Source organism: Lithobates pipiens, unplaced genomic scaffold (genome assembly GCF_037356315.1).
Source record: "Lithobates pipiens isolate NorthernLeopardFrog02 unplaced genomic scaffold, aLitPip1_a1.2 Scaffold_28, whole genome shotgun sequence".
Classification (NCBI taxonomy): Eukaryota; Metazoa; Chordata; class Amphibia; order Anura; family Ranidae; genus Lithobates; species Lithobates pipiens.
Window position 1 is genome coordinate 217,519,039 of NW_027507789.1, and position 14,078 is coordinate 217,533,116.

Here is a 14,078-nt window from a genome sequence, read left to right on the forward strand (position 1 = left end):
CCACTGTACATAACACTTGATTACCAAATGTATTGGGACACCTGCCTTTACACGCACATGAACTTTAATGGCATCCCAGTCTTAGTCCGTAGGGTTCAATATTGAGTTGGCTCCGCCCTTTGCAGCTATAACAGCTTCACCTCTTCTGGGAAGGCCGTCCACAAGGTTTAGGAGGGTGTCTATGGGAATGTTTGACCATTCTTCCAGAAGCATGCTTGTGAGGTCAGGCACTGATGTTGGATGAGAAGTCCTGGGGCTGTCCCCAAAATGTTCCCAAAGTTGGGAGTAGGAAATTGTCCAAAATGTCTTGGTATGCTGATGTCTTAAAGCCCCCCCCCCCCCCCCCCCACACACACACACACACAAGAGCTGCACAATTCTGGCCAAAATGAGAATCACAATTTTTTTTGCTTAGAATAAAAATATCAATATTCTCTCACGACATAAAATCTTTCACATAATTTAAAAAAAAGGGCTAAACTTTACTGATTAGGTTTTTGTTTTGTTTTTTAATTTAAATTTTTATTTTATTTAATTTTTCCCCCAAAAAAATGCATTTGAAAGACCGCTGCGCAAATACAGTGTGACATAAAATATTGCAACAACCACCATTTTATTCTCTAGGGCAGTGATGGCGAACCTCGGCACCCCAGATGTTTTGGAACTACATGTCCCATGATGCTCAGGCACTCTGCAGTGTAGTGGAGCATCATGGGAAATGTAGTTCCAAAACATCTGGGGTGCCAAGGTTCCCCATCACTGCTCTAGGGTGTCTACTAAAAAATATATATATATATATATATATATATATATATACAGTGCCTTGCGAAAGTATTCGGCCCCCTTGAACTTTTCAACCTTTTGCCACATTTCAGGCTTCAAACATAAAGATATAAAATTTTTATTTTTTGTGAAGAATCACCAACAAGTGGGACACAATTGTGAAGTGGAACGAAATCTATTGGATTTTTGAAACTTTTTTAACTAATAAAAAAATGAAAAGTGGGGCGTGCAAAATGATTCGGCCCCTTTGCGTTAATACTTTGTAGAGCCACCTTTTGCTGCGATTACAGCTGCAAGTCGCTTGGGGTGTCTCTATCAGTTTTGCACATCGAGAGACTGAAATTCTTGCCCATTCTTCCTTGCAAAACAGCTGGAGCTCAGTGAGGTTGGATGGAGAGCGTTTGTGAACAGCAGTTTTCAGCTCTTTCCACAGATTCTCGATTGGATTCAGGTCTGGACTTTGACTTGGCCATTCTAACACCTGGATACGTTTATTTGTGAACCATTCCTTTGTAGATTTTGCTGTATGTTTGGGATCATTGTCTTATTGGAAGATAAATCTCCGTCCCAGTTTCAGGTCTTTTGCAGACTCCAACAGGTTTTCATCCAGAATGGTCCTGTATTTGGCTGCATCCATCTTCCCCTCAATTTTAACCATCTTCCCTGTCCCTGCTGAAGAAAAGCAGGCCCAAACCATGATGCTGCCACCACCATGTGTGACAGTGGGGATGGTGTGTTGAGGGTGATGAGCTGTGTTACTTTTACGCCAAACATATCGTTTTGCATTGTGGGCAAAAAGTTGGATTTTGGTTTCATCTGACCAGAGCACCTTCTTCCACATGTTTGGTGTGTCTCCCAGGTGGCTTGTGGCAAACTTTAGACGAGAATTTTTATGGATATCTTTGAGAAATGGCTTTCTTCTTGCCACTCTTCCATAAAGGCCAGATTTGTGCAGTGTACGACTGATTGTTGTCCTATGGACAGACTCTCCCACCTCAGCTGTAGTTCTCTGCAGTTCATCCAGAGTGATCATGGGCCTCTTGGCTGCATCTCTGATCAGTCTTCTCCTTGTCTGAGCTGAAAGTTTAGAGGGACGGCCAGGTCTTGGTAGATTTGCAGTGGTCTGATACTCCTTCCATTTCAAAATGATCGCTTGCACAGTGCTCCTTGGGATGTTTAAAGCTTGGGAAATCTTTTTGTATCCAAATCTGACTTTAAACTTAAACTCCACAACAGTATTACGGACCCGCCTGCTGTGTTCCTTGGTCTTCATGATGCTCTCTGCGCTTTCAACAGAACCCTGAGACTATCACAGAGCAGGTGCATTTATACAGAGACTTGATTACACACAGGTGGATTCTATTTATCACCATCAGTCATTTAGGACAACATTGGATCATTCAGAGATCCTCGCTGAACTTCTGGAGTGAGTTTGCTGCACTGAAAGTAAAGGGGCCGAATAATTTTGCACGCACCACTTTTCAGTTTTTTTATTAGTTAAAAAAGTTTCAAAAATCCAATAAATTTTGTTCCACTTCACAATTGTGTCCCACTTGTTGGTGATTCTTCACAAAAAAAATTAAAATGTTATATCTTTATGTTTGAAGCCTGAAATGTGGCAAAAGTTTGAAAAGTTCAAGGGGGCCGAATACTTTCGCAAGGCACTGTGTATATATATAATATGTTTGGGGGGTTCTAAGTAATTTTCTAGCAAAACAAAGTGATTTTAATTTGAAACCAACAAATGTGAGAAAAAGTTTTAGTGTTTAAACTTTTTTCACTTCACACGAAATCTATTCCATTGCCAAATTGTTACAATGTTTATACTTGAGTTCAACTGATAAAGAATGTTTTGATTCTTGGCAGACTGCCCATTTTCTCTCTTCCTTTCCTTTGATGGCTGTGGCTTCAGAAAGAGCAGAGAGAATTCTTTGCATAGAAAGAATTGTGAAACACTTAGATCGCGATAACGATTCTTGACGATTAATTGTGTAGCTCTAACACACACTATCAGATTGTCTGCTTATTTTTGTCTTCAGATTTACCAAAACCATGTAGAGCAAGGGCCGGTCTGATTGCATACACATTGAAACTCCTAAGGTTTGACCTATGGTTTTAGTAAATCTGAAGAAAAAAATAATAATAATTTAAGCAGAAAATCTGATAGTGTGTGTGGGGCTTTAGAGTTCCCTTCACTGGAACTAAGGGCTCAAGCCCAACCCCTGAAAATACCCCACACCATAATCCCCCCTCCACCATATAAATTTGGACTAGTGTACAAAGCAAGGTCCATAAAGACATGGATGAGCGAGTGGAGGAACTTGACTGACCCACACTGAGTCCTGATCTCAACCCGATAGAACACCTCAACTTAGGGCGGAGACTGCGAACCAGGCTTTGTCCAACATCAGTGCCTGACCTCACAAAACACGCTACTGGAAGAACGGTCAAACATTCCCATAGACACCCTCCTAAACCTTGTGGACGGCCTTCCCAGAAGAGGTGAAGCTGTTATAGCTGCAAAGGGCGGAGCCAACTCAATATTGAACCCTACGGACTAAGACTGGGATGTCATTAAACTTCATGTGCGTGTAAAGGCAGGTGTCCCAATACTTTTGGCAACATATTGCATAGTCGTAGGGGAAGTTGTTGAAGAAAACAGTCTAGTAACAGAGTTTCTTTTAAGAGAGAAGTAATAACGCGCAATAAAAAAAAAAACAGACATAAGACCATTAATCCCTTTTGACCCAGTGTTCGTTTATTTTTCAAATAAACAAAAAAAAACAAAGACAAAAAAAGGATCGATTGCAAAACACCAAATCTGTATTTACAAAATCATTCTGAGATTCACATGCGATAAACATAACTTAAGCCAAAAACAAAAATAAATATAAAATAAAAACAGGATCATTTTCAAACAGAAAAAAAATAAAAATAAATACAAATGAAAGTAACTGAACAAGGAATATACAGCGGATATCCCATAACACTGAAAGAACGCGGATTTATAAGAAAGGATTCAAGCATGGTAGACAGCACCAGACGGCTTCCCACATTAGGTTATAAAGAACTAATGGGGGAGGATGCTGGGATTTGTAGTTCATTAGCAGAGCAGAAAAGCCCCTTCCTCTCCTATCAGGAGTTTGTCTATTGGCTCACATTTACATTGTAATGTCATGTCTCCTTCTGGTTGGATGCTACTACCTTTGGTTCTAGAAGACCAGGTAGTTCCCATACACTAGACATCAGGCCTATTGCTAAAGTGTGGAAAATTATGGCATTTGGAACTCCCAATCTTCTGACCCCATTACATGAAAGCTGGTCAAGTTATGTTGGGTTACCACACTTTATACCATCATTGTGCTGTATTAAGTCTTAAGGCCAAGGGAGCTGGGCGGGGAGCAGTTGCCTTGGCCAAAGGGAGCTGGGCGGGGAGCAGTTGCCTTGGCCATGGGGAGCTGGGCGGGGAGCAGTTGCCTTGGCCATGGGGAGCTGGGCGGGGAGCAGTTGCCTTGGCCATGGGGAGCTGGGCGGGTAGCAAATTGCCTTGGCCATGTTGAGCTGGGCGGGGAGCAAATTGCCTTGGCCATGGGGAGCTGGGCGGGGAGCAAATTGCCTTGGCCATGGGGAGCTGGGCGGGGAGCAAATTGCCTTGGCCATGGGGAGCTGGGCGGGGAGCAAATTGCCTTGGCCATGGGGAGCTGGGCGGGGAGCAAATTGCCTTGGCCATGGGGAGCTGGGCGGGGAGCAAATTGCCTTGGCCATGGGGAGCTGGGCGGGGAGCAAATTGCCTTGGCCATGGGGAGCAAATTGCCTTGGCCATGGGGAGCAAGTGCCTTGGCCATGGGGACCTGGGCGGGGAGCAAATGCCTTGGCCAAAAAGGGACCTGGGCGGGGAGCAAATGCCTTGGCCATGGGGAGAAAATGCCTTGGCCATGGGGAGCTGGGCGGGGAGCAAATGCCTTGGCCATGGGGAGCAAATGCCTTGGCCATGGGGAGCTGGGCGGGGAGCAAATGCCTTGGCCATGGGGAGCTGGGCGGGGAGCAAATGCCTTGGCCATGGGGAGCTGGGCGGGGAGCAAATGCCTTGGCCAAGGGAGCAACAACATGACAAGGCCTACAACACTTCTTGCAGGAGCCACCCCTTTACCAGCTTTCTGTAGTGACAGCACAAGGGTCTCATGATTTAATCTCAAAATCAGCTCAGCTTTAAAGGGGGATTCCAGCTCCAAAATGATAATCCCACAGCTTGCTCACCCGGCCCGGTATTTTCTAAGGAACCGCTCTTAGGGCAACAGAAAAACCATCATGAGCAAGAAGCTTCAAGAAGGAAGGGAAAAAAAAAAAAGAAGGCCTACAGAAGCCCAAATAAAGTTGCCCAAGGGTGAAAACAGATCAGGTCAGAACAGAAATTGGTCACTTGCTGCTTTACTTGGACCTGGAACAAGTTACGCAGGTCACGGGTCCAGTCCTTCACTGGCTGCATTCTTGTTCCAGGTCAATAAAGTAGGACTTTGGGCAACAGCATTGAACGCTAAACAAGGCACCAATGGCCCACTTGTCATTCTGCCCTGACAAGTTTCATTTTAGTGACTTGACACAACTAGGACGTCAAGGATCTACAAAACCCTCCCCAAGTACCTGCAACAAAGATGGCAGGCCTTTTAGTGCAAAAAATAAAAATAAAAAAAAGGAGAAATCTATTTGGAAACAGCTGTACTGAGGGTCATGTTAAATGTCACGACATCATCGTTTCAGTAGTCCGCATCAAGAAAAAAAATAAATAAAAAAAAAACGCAACAGCAGCACCAAGGGCAGTAACCAATTCCTTGGCATTTTACCTTTGTTGCCAACACTTCTGGGTGACAGCGCTGTGCCTTCCAGTAGAGCTGTACTCTGTTAATGGGCTGGAGTATTTCTCAGGGGCTTTCAAACTCCTAGCTCTGCTTGGAGGCACAGTGATGATACCGCAAGTTATTTTGGGAGTTGGAGGCTGGGGCATTTATTTCAGTTTTGGTCTTTTTTGAGGTTGGAAGGGAGCTTACAAAAAAAATTATAATTACCCTCTTTGGCATGGAGGATCCATGTAAGGCTAGAATGACATTTTAGGGGCTTTCTAACTCCTAGCTCTTCCAAGAGGCACGTTGAGGTTACCTTGATTCATTGGGGATGCCACTTGCAAAACACCAGACCCTCCCTAGATTTTTCTCAAAAAATAAAAATAAGGGAGGATCCAGCACCTCCCCCCCTAAAAAAAAAAAAAAATACCCATCAAAGTACACAGGAAATGCCCCATTTACTTGGGGGGTCAAAAAAACAAAAAAAAAAAAAAACAACCATTAACCCATCTTAAAAGGATCAGCAAACCCAGAAGAAAAAAAAAAGGCACTTGATTTAAAATAAAAAAAGAAGGGTTCTGTAATACCTTCCCATGCCCCAACAGAAGGATTGGATAACACACATCAGCCCGATCTATGTTTAGCTGCCATCTTTGAGTTCAAGAAGGGCCACCATAAACACTTGGCAGCAATTTTCCATGGAGGTACCAAACAGGAAGCCTAAATTCTGAGTTCTGCCAAGTCTCTGAAATGTTCATATATTCATTCACGAAATGTTCTTCTGGGCTTTTTGTTATGGAAAGCAGCCCTTTCAGTGCGTAGATCAGATCAGGCCAAGTTCACAAAAGGGGGGGGGGGGGTTGGGAATTGGGTGTGCACATCCCTCGTGAAGGTCAAAAATACAGCAACAAGACTTATAAAATGGGGGGTGGAGGAGAACCACAGTGAACAGCATAGTAACAGTGCGAGTTCAAGGTATGGAAGAAAACTGACCAAAAAAAAAAAACAAACAAAAATGCTCAATTTTTCCACAAATACCTGAGGTATCTATATACAGACAGTGGCCATGGAAAAAAATGTTTTTTAACCATTTGTTAAGTCAACAAAATGGGAAACCAAAAGTTGTAGAATATCCACTTTATATATGAGAGAAAAAAAAACAAAAAAAGATTCAGCCCCAGTAAACAACCCAGCGGGGGGGCGCCCAAGTATACAGAAATAAGTCTCCCATTATATTTGGTCATTTTTTCTTTCAAAAGTTTAACAAGACTTTGCTCCAAAAAAAAAAAATAATAATAATAATATATAGATATCTATGTATTGTACATTCCCAGAGATGCGACTTCAGTAGAGACGCCTTCCGGCACAACTTCCAAAGAAACAGAAAGAAAAAAAAAAAAAAAAAAAAAAAACCACGGTAGAAAAATAAAGTTTAGTGTCGCTCGATAGTACAATCACAGCTTGCGTAGGAAGAAGGTTCCAGTATAGAAGAAAGGTAGCAGCTTGGTGAGCACTTCTCAGAATGCTTCCGATATCCTCTACAGCCCTGGAAAAGAAGAAGATCAGTTACTACCAATATTCAAAAAGTACAGAGGAAAGAGAAGACATTGCCAAGCCTGGTATTAAAACACCCACTAAATACTGTAGATCTCCTAGGGCTAGGCAGTGCCGGGAAAAGGTCATCCAGCGACAACGATGGTAAACTATAGGAAGCCATACTGTGGAAGAGTACAGCCTTTTCCTTCATGCCTTGTTTGTATAAGGCAGTCTATCAACCCTTGAAATCATTTTAAGGTCTGAAGGAATCCCTGATACATTGGTGGCCTGTAGGAAGAACACTCCTTATACTGGTGGTCAATGGAAGGGCTAGTACCCTGCGGCTGGGCGTCAGTGGGAGGAATAGTGCCCCAAGGGCCAGATAAAAGCTAGTACAAAAGTGCCACATTTGGCCCCTGGGCCAGCAGTTTGGAGACCACTGGTATAAGGCATGAAGGGAAAAGCAGGCTTCCATAGCATGGCTCCCTACATTGTGGATGGATGGCAAATGCTTTTTAATAAGCCTCTTGGTGTACAGTAATACAAACATTGTGCAATCCAAGTGACCAATGTCTACGACAAACTCTTGAGAGCCTACACATGTGAATGAATGCTATGGGCTACTGCCAATAGCTACCCTTTGATGAGAAACATTTCCACTTACCCTTTAAGATGCTCCTAAGTGGTCTTTTCATTCGGTCCAAAAACTCGTTTTGATATCCGTTGATACAACGGAGCATTTTTCACTGTGGGAGGAAACAGAGGGGTTCTTGTTAGATGGCACAAACACATAAAGCATAACCACTGATGGTTAAACACGAAAATCAACCCTTCCCTTTGACAACAATTTACTACCTAAAAATAATGAGAACCAAAGCGAATTTTCTTAAAACAAAAAAGGTTATGAAATGCTGCTAGAGTATGGCCAAGCTTGAGGCTGGATCCTTCCAATTCCTGAGGGCTTCTTTAATTTGCAGCCAATGGCACCCAAAATCTATATTGATCTCCCCTCTACCCCTGGCCTGCTAAAACCCTCACCAATACTCATAAACACAGTTCAAAAAGATCACTCTGCCCATTTGGTAGCCCATTGACATCACTTAGACCCGTTAAGCCTTCACAAATACCCAGGAGTATTGGGGAGCATGTGACAGCCTCCCAGAAGTCAGTGTTGGGGCCCACATGGCCAATCACATGAGGTAGGGGGTTGACATTAGCCCTGTGTAAGCTCTGACAGTTCTACTGTATTGTATTTTCCCCAATAAAATTACAGCCCTTAGCCCTGTTGAGCCATCAAAAATACCCACAGCATTGGGGAACACGCGACCTTCTCCCAAGATGCAGTTTTGGGCCTAGGTGGGCAGTCATATGGGGGGGGGGGGGGGGGGGAGTTGATTTAACATTGTGTAAGTTCTGACACTATCCAATATGGAGTTTACACAGGGTTTGATATTATTTGAAGGATAAAAACCCTTTGGATTTATGGTCTTAGCCTATTATGTCCAAAACAAGTGGGTAATAACACCTATATCTAGATCAGGGGTCTCCAAACTTCCTAAACAAAAGGCCAGTTTATTATCCTTCAGACTTTAGAGGGGCCAGCGGGAGTGGAAAGCTCAGGTCTACTGTATTGCACTTCTCAATAAACATACCTTCCATTGTAGAAGTAGATCCCTGACCAAGAGGCATGTTGGGGTTTCTGTATGAAGGTCCAGCAGCTGTAGGTTGTTCGTAGGTTTTCAGAAAGTTCCAGCGAGCATCTAACTCGTATGGATGAGACACTTTGTTGGGCAATATAGGGTTTATCGCCTTGCCATCCCCACTCATAACACTGGCTTGGCCAGGTTGCAGTCTTTTGGCCACCTCTGCATTTAAGTAAGCAGTAGAGACAGAGGCTGGGATATTGGGGTGCTTTACTCTTTTGGCAAAAGGTTCCCCAAGTTCTGGAGGAGCTATTCCAGGCCGGTTAAAGGCATGCTCTCCAGACCACACCGGCACCATAGGATAGGGACGTTCGACGGTCACCATTGTATTGCTCCTCTGGCTGGTGGAAGGATTCCACTGAGGATTTTTTTGCTCAGGCTGTGGCATTCTCTCCAGAAGATGCGTGATGCCTTGCAGGTCCGGCTGCATATATCTCACATTTCTGGATTGTTGGCCATTTTGTTGAACAAGATGATGGTTTGAGGAGGTTGAACAGGATGATGCAACAGGTTTATTCTCCTGTTCTACACTTGGTGGTGGATTGACAACTTTGTTTGCCTGTGCCGATGCCCGTTTTGGCTTCTCGGTCACCTTGGGCTGTGATGTTGGGCGACTCTTTAGCCTGGTTCGCTCCAACTGTAATGGGGACACGTCCACACCCTGTAGGGCTGGAGGACAACCTGTGCGTCTCGTTTTCAACACGAGAGCTGGGTTTTTCCCCCTGACTTTATGGGCGGGTTCATAGTTCTGTTTGTGGGTAAGTCTTTGGTGTATGGACAACACCTCCGGGTATAAGGTTTTAAAGGTGCAATAAGGGCAGGTACGCATAGACAGTAAGGCACGATTGTATAACTTTGCCGACAAGTTCTTGACAGGCCTTGTACACAAGTCCAGGGGAGCTGGATCAGCCTCTAAAATAGGGTCCAGACCAAGAACTCCATTTTCGTCTCGATTTTGGTCTGTTGAGGGTTTCTCCTCTGTTAAACAAGGGTCATCATCCAGGGTTTCTGCACAGGTCAAGAACATCTCTACATCTCCATTTGCAGGCGGGGTTGGGGTTTTTGGAGGCTGGCAAGGAGTAGCCGCCCTGGTTTCCTCTTGCTTTGCCTTTGCTCCTTCACTCTTCTCAAGAGCCGCCAATTCATTTTTTAGGCCCTGGTTCGCACTTACAAGTTTGTTGCGCAGAGCAGACAAGCGTTTTGGTGGTTTGGCCATCAGTGGATCCTCTTTGTAATCATTTGTGGGTAGCTGGGATGGATGCGTTTCCTGGGGTTGGACAGCAGCAAGAGGCGGTTCAGGCAGCCTTTTAAGCAACTGTAAGCTCTTACTGATGCTCTTCACGCGAGCGTTGGACTCTCCGGGTTTGAACTTGTGGTGTCTCTCCAGGTGATACCTCAAGGAGGTCTTCTGGGCAGCAGCATAGTCACAAAATTCACATTTGTACGGTTTTTCACCTAAAATCAGAAGAGTAGAACTTAAGAGTCTGCTTTTGAGAAACAAATTTTATAATATACACACACACACTGAGGAGTTTGGCAAAGTTGCATGCTTATGTTCTTGGAGATACAACAAAAAGGTATTTCTAATACAGATCACTTTAATATTTAGCAAATCAGAGGATGAGGTCAGTGCAGAGATTGGCAACACAGCATGCCAAAAATTCCAGGGTCGCAATTAACCTTCATAGATACCCACTGAGCCACTGCTCAACATTTACAGCTTGTTCACTGTGAAAACATCATTATTTTGATCATTAACATCATTAGAGTGCTATCTGGCACCCAAGAAGCTTGGCACCATTCAGATTTTGACCTTTGGCCACCATAAAGCCAAACCCAACTCTACTCAGAATGAAACTCTTCCACCCCTCAACTCCATATTTGGCAGAAGTAGAAGCCCTCTGTATACCAGAATACATTCTGGCTAGAAAATTAAGTCCTGCTACATGATTTCAGGCTGGCCCCTTTTTAGTGCTGCCGAGGCAATGTGTTATCTCAAACCTCAAGTTAGAACCTCACTGGAGTCCTGGCTGCATAGGCATGCCTGGGCACACCCTAATCACCCCGTGTAGCACATACTCCCCCTGTTATTTCACCCCCCCCCCCAAAAAAAAAAAACTGACACACACACACACACATTATATATATATATATATATATATATACACACACACACACACACACATATACATACACACGTGTTTGAGCTTTGGGGTACACACCCTAATGCAAAAGGCTGCATAAAATGTGTATTTTTCTTAAAGACAGAACAGGGGGAAGCATGTATGTTTTGTAGAGATGCACTGAAAGATGTTTATTTTTGCCCAGGCATACAATAATTATTATAAAATAAAAATTATAAATGACTTTGGGTAACCCCACCAGCATTCTCGTTCTTACCTGTGTGGGTCCTGAGATGTATATTGAGGTAATAATTGGAACGGAAAGACTTTCTGCAGTAGCCACATTGTCTGGAGGTTGGAAGGCCTTTATTCTGGATAGCTGCTTGATCATCTTCATTTTTATCTAAAAGGAAAAAAATAAAAAATGTAAATTAAATACTTCATTTAGATGGGAAAAAAAATAAATAAATAAATAAATAAATGTAAAGAAGCCATAATCTCATAATAGGATGCTCTACAAAATTAAACTAGACAAGATCCTGTACAGGAGATTTTTATTACAGCCATGCATTTTTTTTTTTATAACTGTATCTGCTTTACAACCCGGTAACAAAGTGAAACTAAATCAGAGAGGGGCACAGAACAGGCTTTACAGGTATGGTGAGACATCTGCTCTTAGGCAGGATTTTCAACAAGTTTAAAATGGAGTACAGGTGCTAAAAAAAAAAAAAAAAAAAAAAAAAAAGGCTAAATTGAACAAATAAAGTTACTGGTGCGCCACTAGGGTGCGCTACACCCTACAAAATGATTTAAAGGGAAGGTAAAGAGAGATCAGGGAAGTGCTATACCAGTTCTGTATTCTGATAAAAAGGATTCTAAAATAAATAAAGCATAGGCTGATGTTCGTCAGCTTGTTTCTATTACTTTCCATAAGAATGCCATGTTGCTACAGGTGACTAGGACAGTTTCTCTGATAGATATGTTCCATAAATCAGACCCCAAAATCCCTAAAAAGGTTTTAGAACCCAAAGTTACCATTGCTTACCAGTAGTTGCAGAATCACCACCACCTTCTTCCCATTCGGACACATCTTCCATTTTGATGCCCTCAATATCTTCCAGGTCAACTGAAGGATCAGGAGAGTCCCTAGCCAAGAGCCCGTCATAACTGGCGGAGGACTCCGAGTCACTCCGGTCCTTCCTGTGAACGCGGGAATGCAAGATGAGCTGGTGGTAGGTTTTAAACAATTTTCCACAGTTAATGCAGAGGGTTGACTTGTCCGGGTTGTCCGAAGTTTTGTTTTCGCTCTCAGCGGCAGGAATCTCCACCACATCGTTTTTCAGGTCACCCGTATTCTGAACTGCAGGAGCTTCCTTGGCATCCTCGTGCTTTAAGTTCTGCGGCTCTTCCACATGAGTGGGCTGCATAATTTTTACAGCATTCCAAAACTCTGCAATCTCGTCTTTGTCAGACGATGAGTCCGTGTCCACCTGGATTTCAAAGAAAGGTTCCTTCACTTGACCGTGGCCTAGGGCCACTTTGCCTTTTGTCGCCAGTTGCCAGGCCTGGTAGGTGTTGAACGGGTCCAGTTCCCCGATCCATTTGCGAGCGGTTTCGGGTTTTTTGGCCGGTGCAGAAGTAGGCTTTAGGTTCAAGAAGCTCATGAAGCCCTCCTTGGTGTTTTTTTTTACTCCATTGTTACAATTCACATTTTCCCTAGAAGAGGCAGAATTTGTTGGTTTCCCTGCCAGCTTTGAGCCTTTCATGTGTATTTTACTGTGGTCCATCAAGGTCTCCTTGTCAGGGAAGTAAAAGCCACAGACCATGCATAGTTTATAAGATGAAGTAAGGCTTTTGGGGACCTGCTCTTGTTCAATCTCATTGATTGTCACCGGAGGCTCAAAAACTGGCGGCTGGGGTTTGGTTTTCCCTCCAGTTCGGGTAGAATGAGTCTTTTTGTGATTTTTAAGAAACCATGGCTCTTTGAATCTCCTCCCGCAAATATTGCAAGAATAGGTGAAGGAGTCTTTGTGCTTTTTCATGTGGATATCCAGGTCGGAGGAGTCAACGAAAGTTTGACCGCATACTTTACAGTCCGAGCCATCGTTTTCATCTTTAACCTCCTCCACCGAAGACTCTGAGCTTCTTCTAAGTTTGTCCTGAGGACTGAGGAACTCCGCCTCGATGCGGAGAACCGTGGGCTCACACAGCGTCGGGCGATGTTTGGTCAACACGTGTTTCCCCAGATCTTCGTGATGTCTGTAGGACTCGGTGCAAAACATGCAGTCGAAGTTGACATCCCCCTCCGTCGGAAGCAAAAAGCTCTCTTGGAGGGTTCTTTGGGAGAGGAGGTTCCTACGCTTCATGGCCCGGGAAGAACGAGAGCTTTCCATCTGGGAACAAACAGAGCTGCCTATGCTGTCAGGACCATCTTCAAAATCAGTAAGGGACTGAATTGGCATCTTTACTGCCAGTTTCAAAACAGAGCGGGCAAATATTTCCCTTTTGGATTAGTGCAAAAGAACAAATCAGGAGCATTCAGGAATCACAAGTCACACCAAAAAAAAATAAAAAATAAAATAGGCGGCCTCTAGGGCTTGGCTTGGTACACAATGACAACCAGAAGAACTTTGATCAATACCATTTCCTCTCCAAGTCATATATAATCCATAGCAGACCTAGAAGAGAGAAGAAGAGGAAATTAGTAAGAGGTATAGGTCATTGCATTGTTGTACAACAAATCTCACATAGCTTAGAATTGTTGTTGCCTTTCTGAGAGCTAGGATACATATACTATAAATACCTTTGCTATTATATAACCAAACATCTACATACTACTGGTCAAGGTAGAGATGTGCACACTGGAATCTTTTATAAACATCCCATGGGCAAAGTTCCTTTTGTCTGAATTCAAGGGAGTTTTTCTGTGAGATGCAAGTCATGTTTAGAGTCGCTAAAAATCACTCAAAAGCTCCCCAACCACCCACATTTACATATCTTTAGAAGGTTCCTCACACTCCATGTGTTATGCTAACAAGGGCTCTGGCCGTGCCTTCACTTAACGATGCTGCAAACATTAGGTGTGAACTATTCTA

The 14,078-nt window shown here is 43.5% G+C and overlaps 1 protein-coding gene across 1 annotated transcript; it reads right to left on the bottom strand.

The window, feature by feature from the left end:
- Nucleotides 1-7,011: 7,011 nt before the first annotated feature.
- Nucleotides 7,012-13,657, bottom strand: ZNF217 (zinc finger protein 217). Its single transcript, XM_077460540.1, has 5 exons — nucleotides 12,029-13,657; nucleotides 11,261-11,386; nucleotides 8,810-10,315; nucleotides 7,822-7,903; nucleotides 7,012-7,167 (listed from the first exon to the last, which is right to left on the bottom strand). Exons 1-4 carry the CDS (start codon nucleotides 13,443-13,445, stop codon nucleotides 7,836-7,838), a joined length of 3,117 nt encoding a protein of 1,038 aa, XP_077316666.1. The 5' UTR covers nucleotides 13,446-13,657; the 3' UTR covers nucleotides 7,012-7,167; nucleotides 7,822-7,835.
- Between the last annotated feature and the right edge of the window lie 421 nt (nucleotides 13,658-14,078).

Coding starts and splice junctions, on each gene's coding strand:
- ZNF217 (XM_077460540.1), bottom strand. CDS start 13,445: ATGCCAATTCAGTCCCTTACTGATTTTGAAGATGGTCCTGACAGCATA. Junction 10,316..11,260: donor ACATCTCAGGACCCACACAG/GTAAGAACGAGA, acceptor TTCTGATTTTAG/GTGAAAAACCGTACAAATGT. Junction 7,904..8,809: donor ATCTACTTCTACAATGGAAG/GTATGTTTATTG, acceptor TTCCTCCCACAG/TGAAAAATGCTCCGTTGTAT.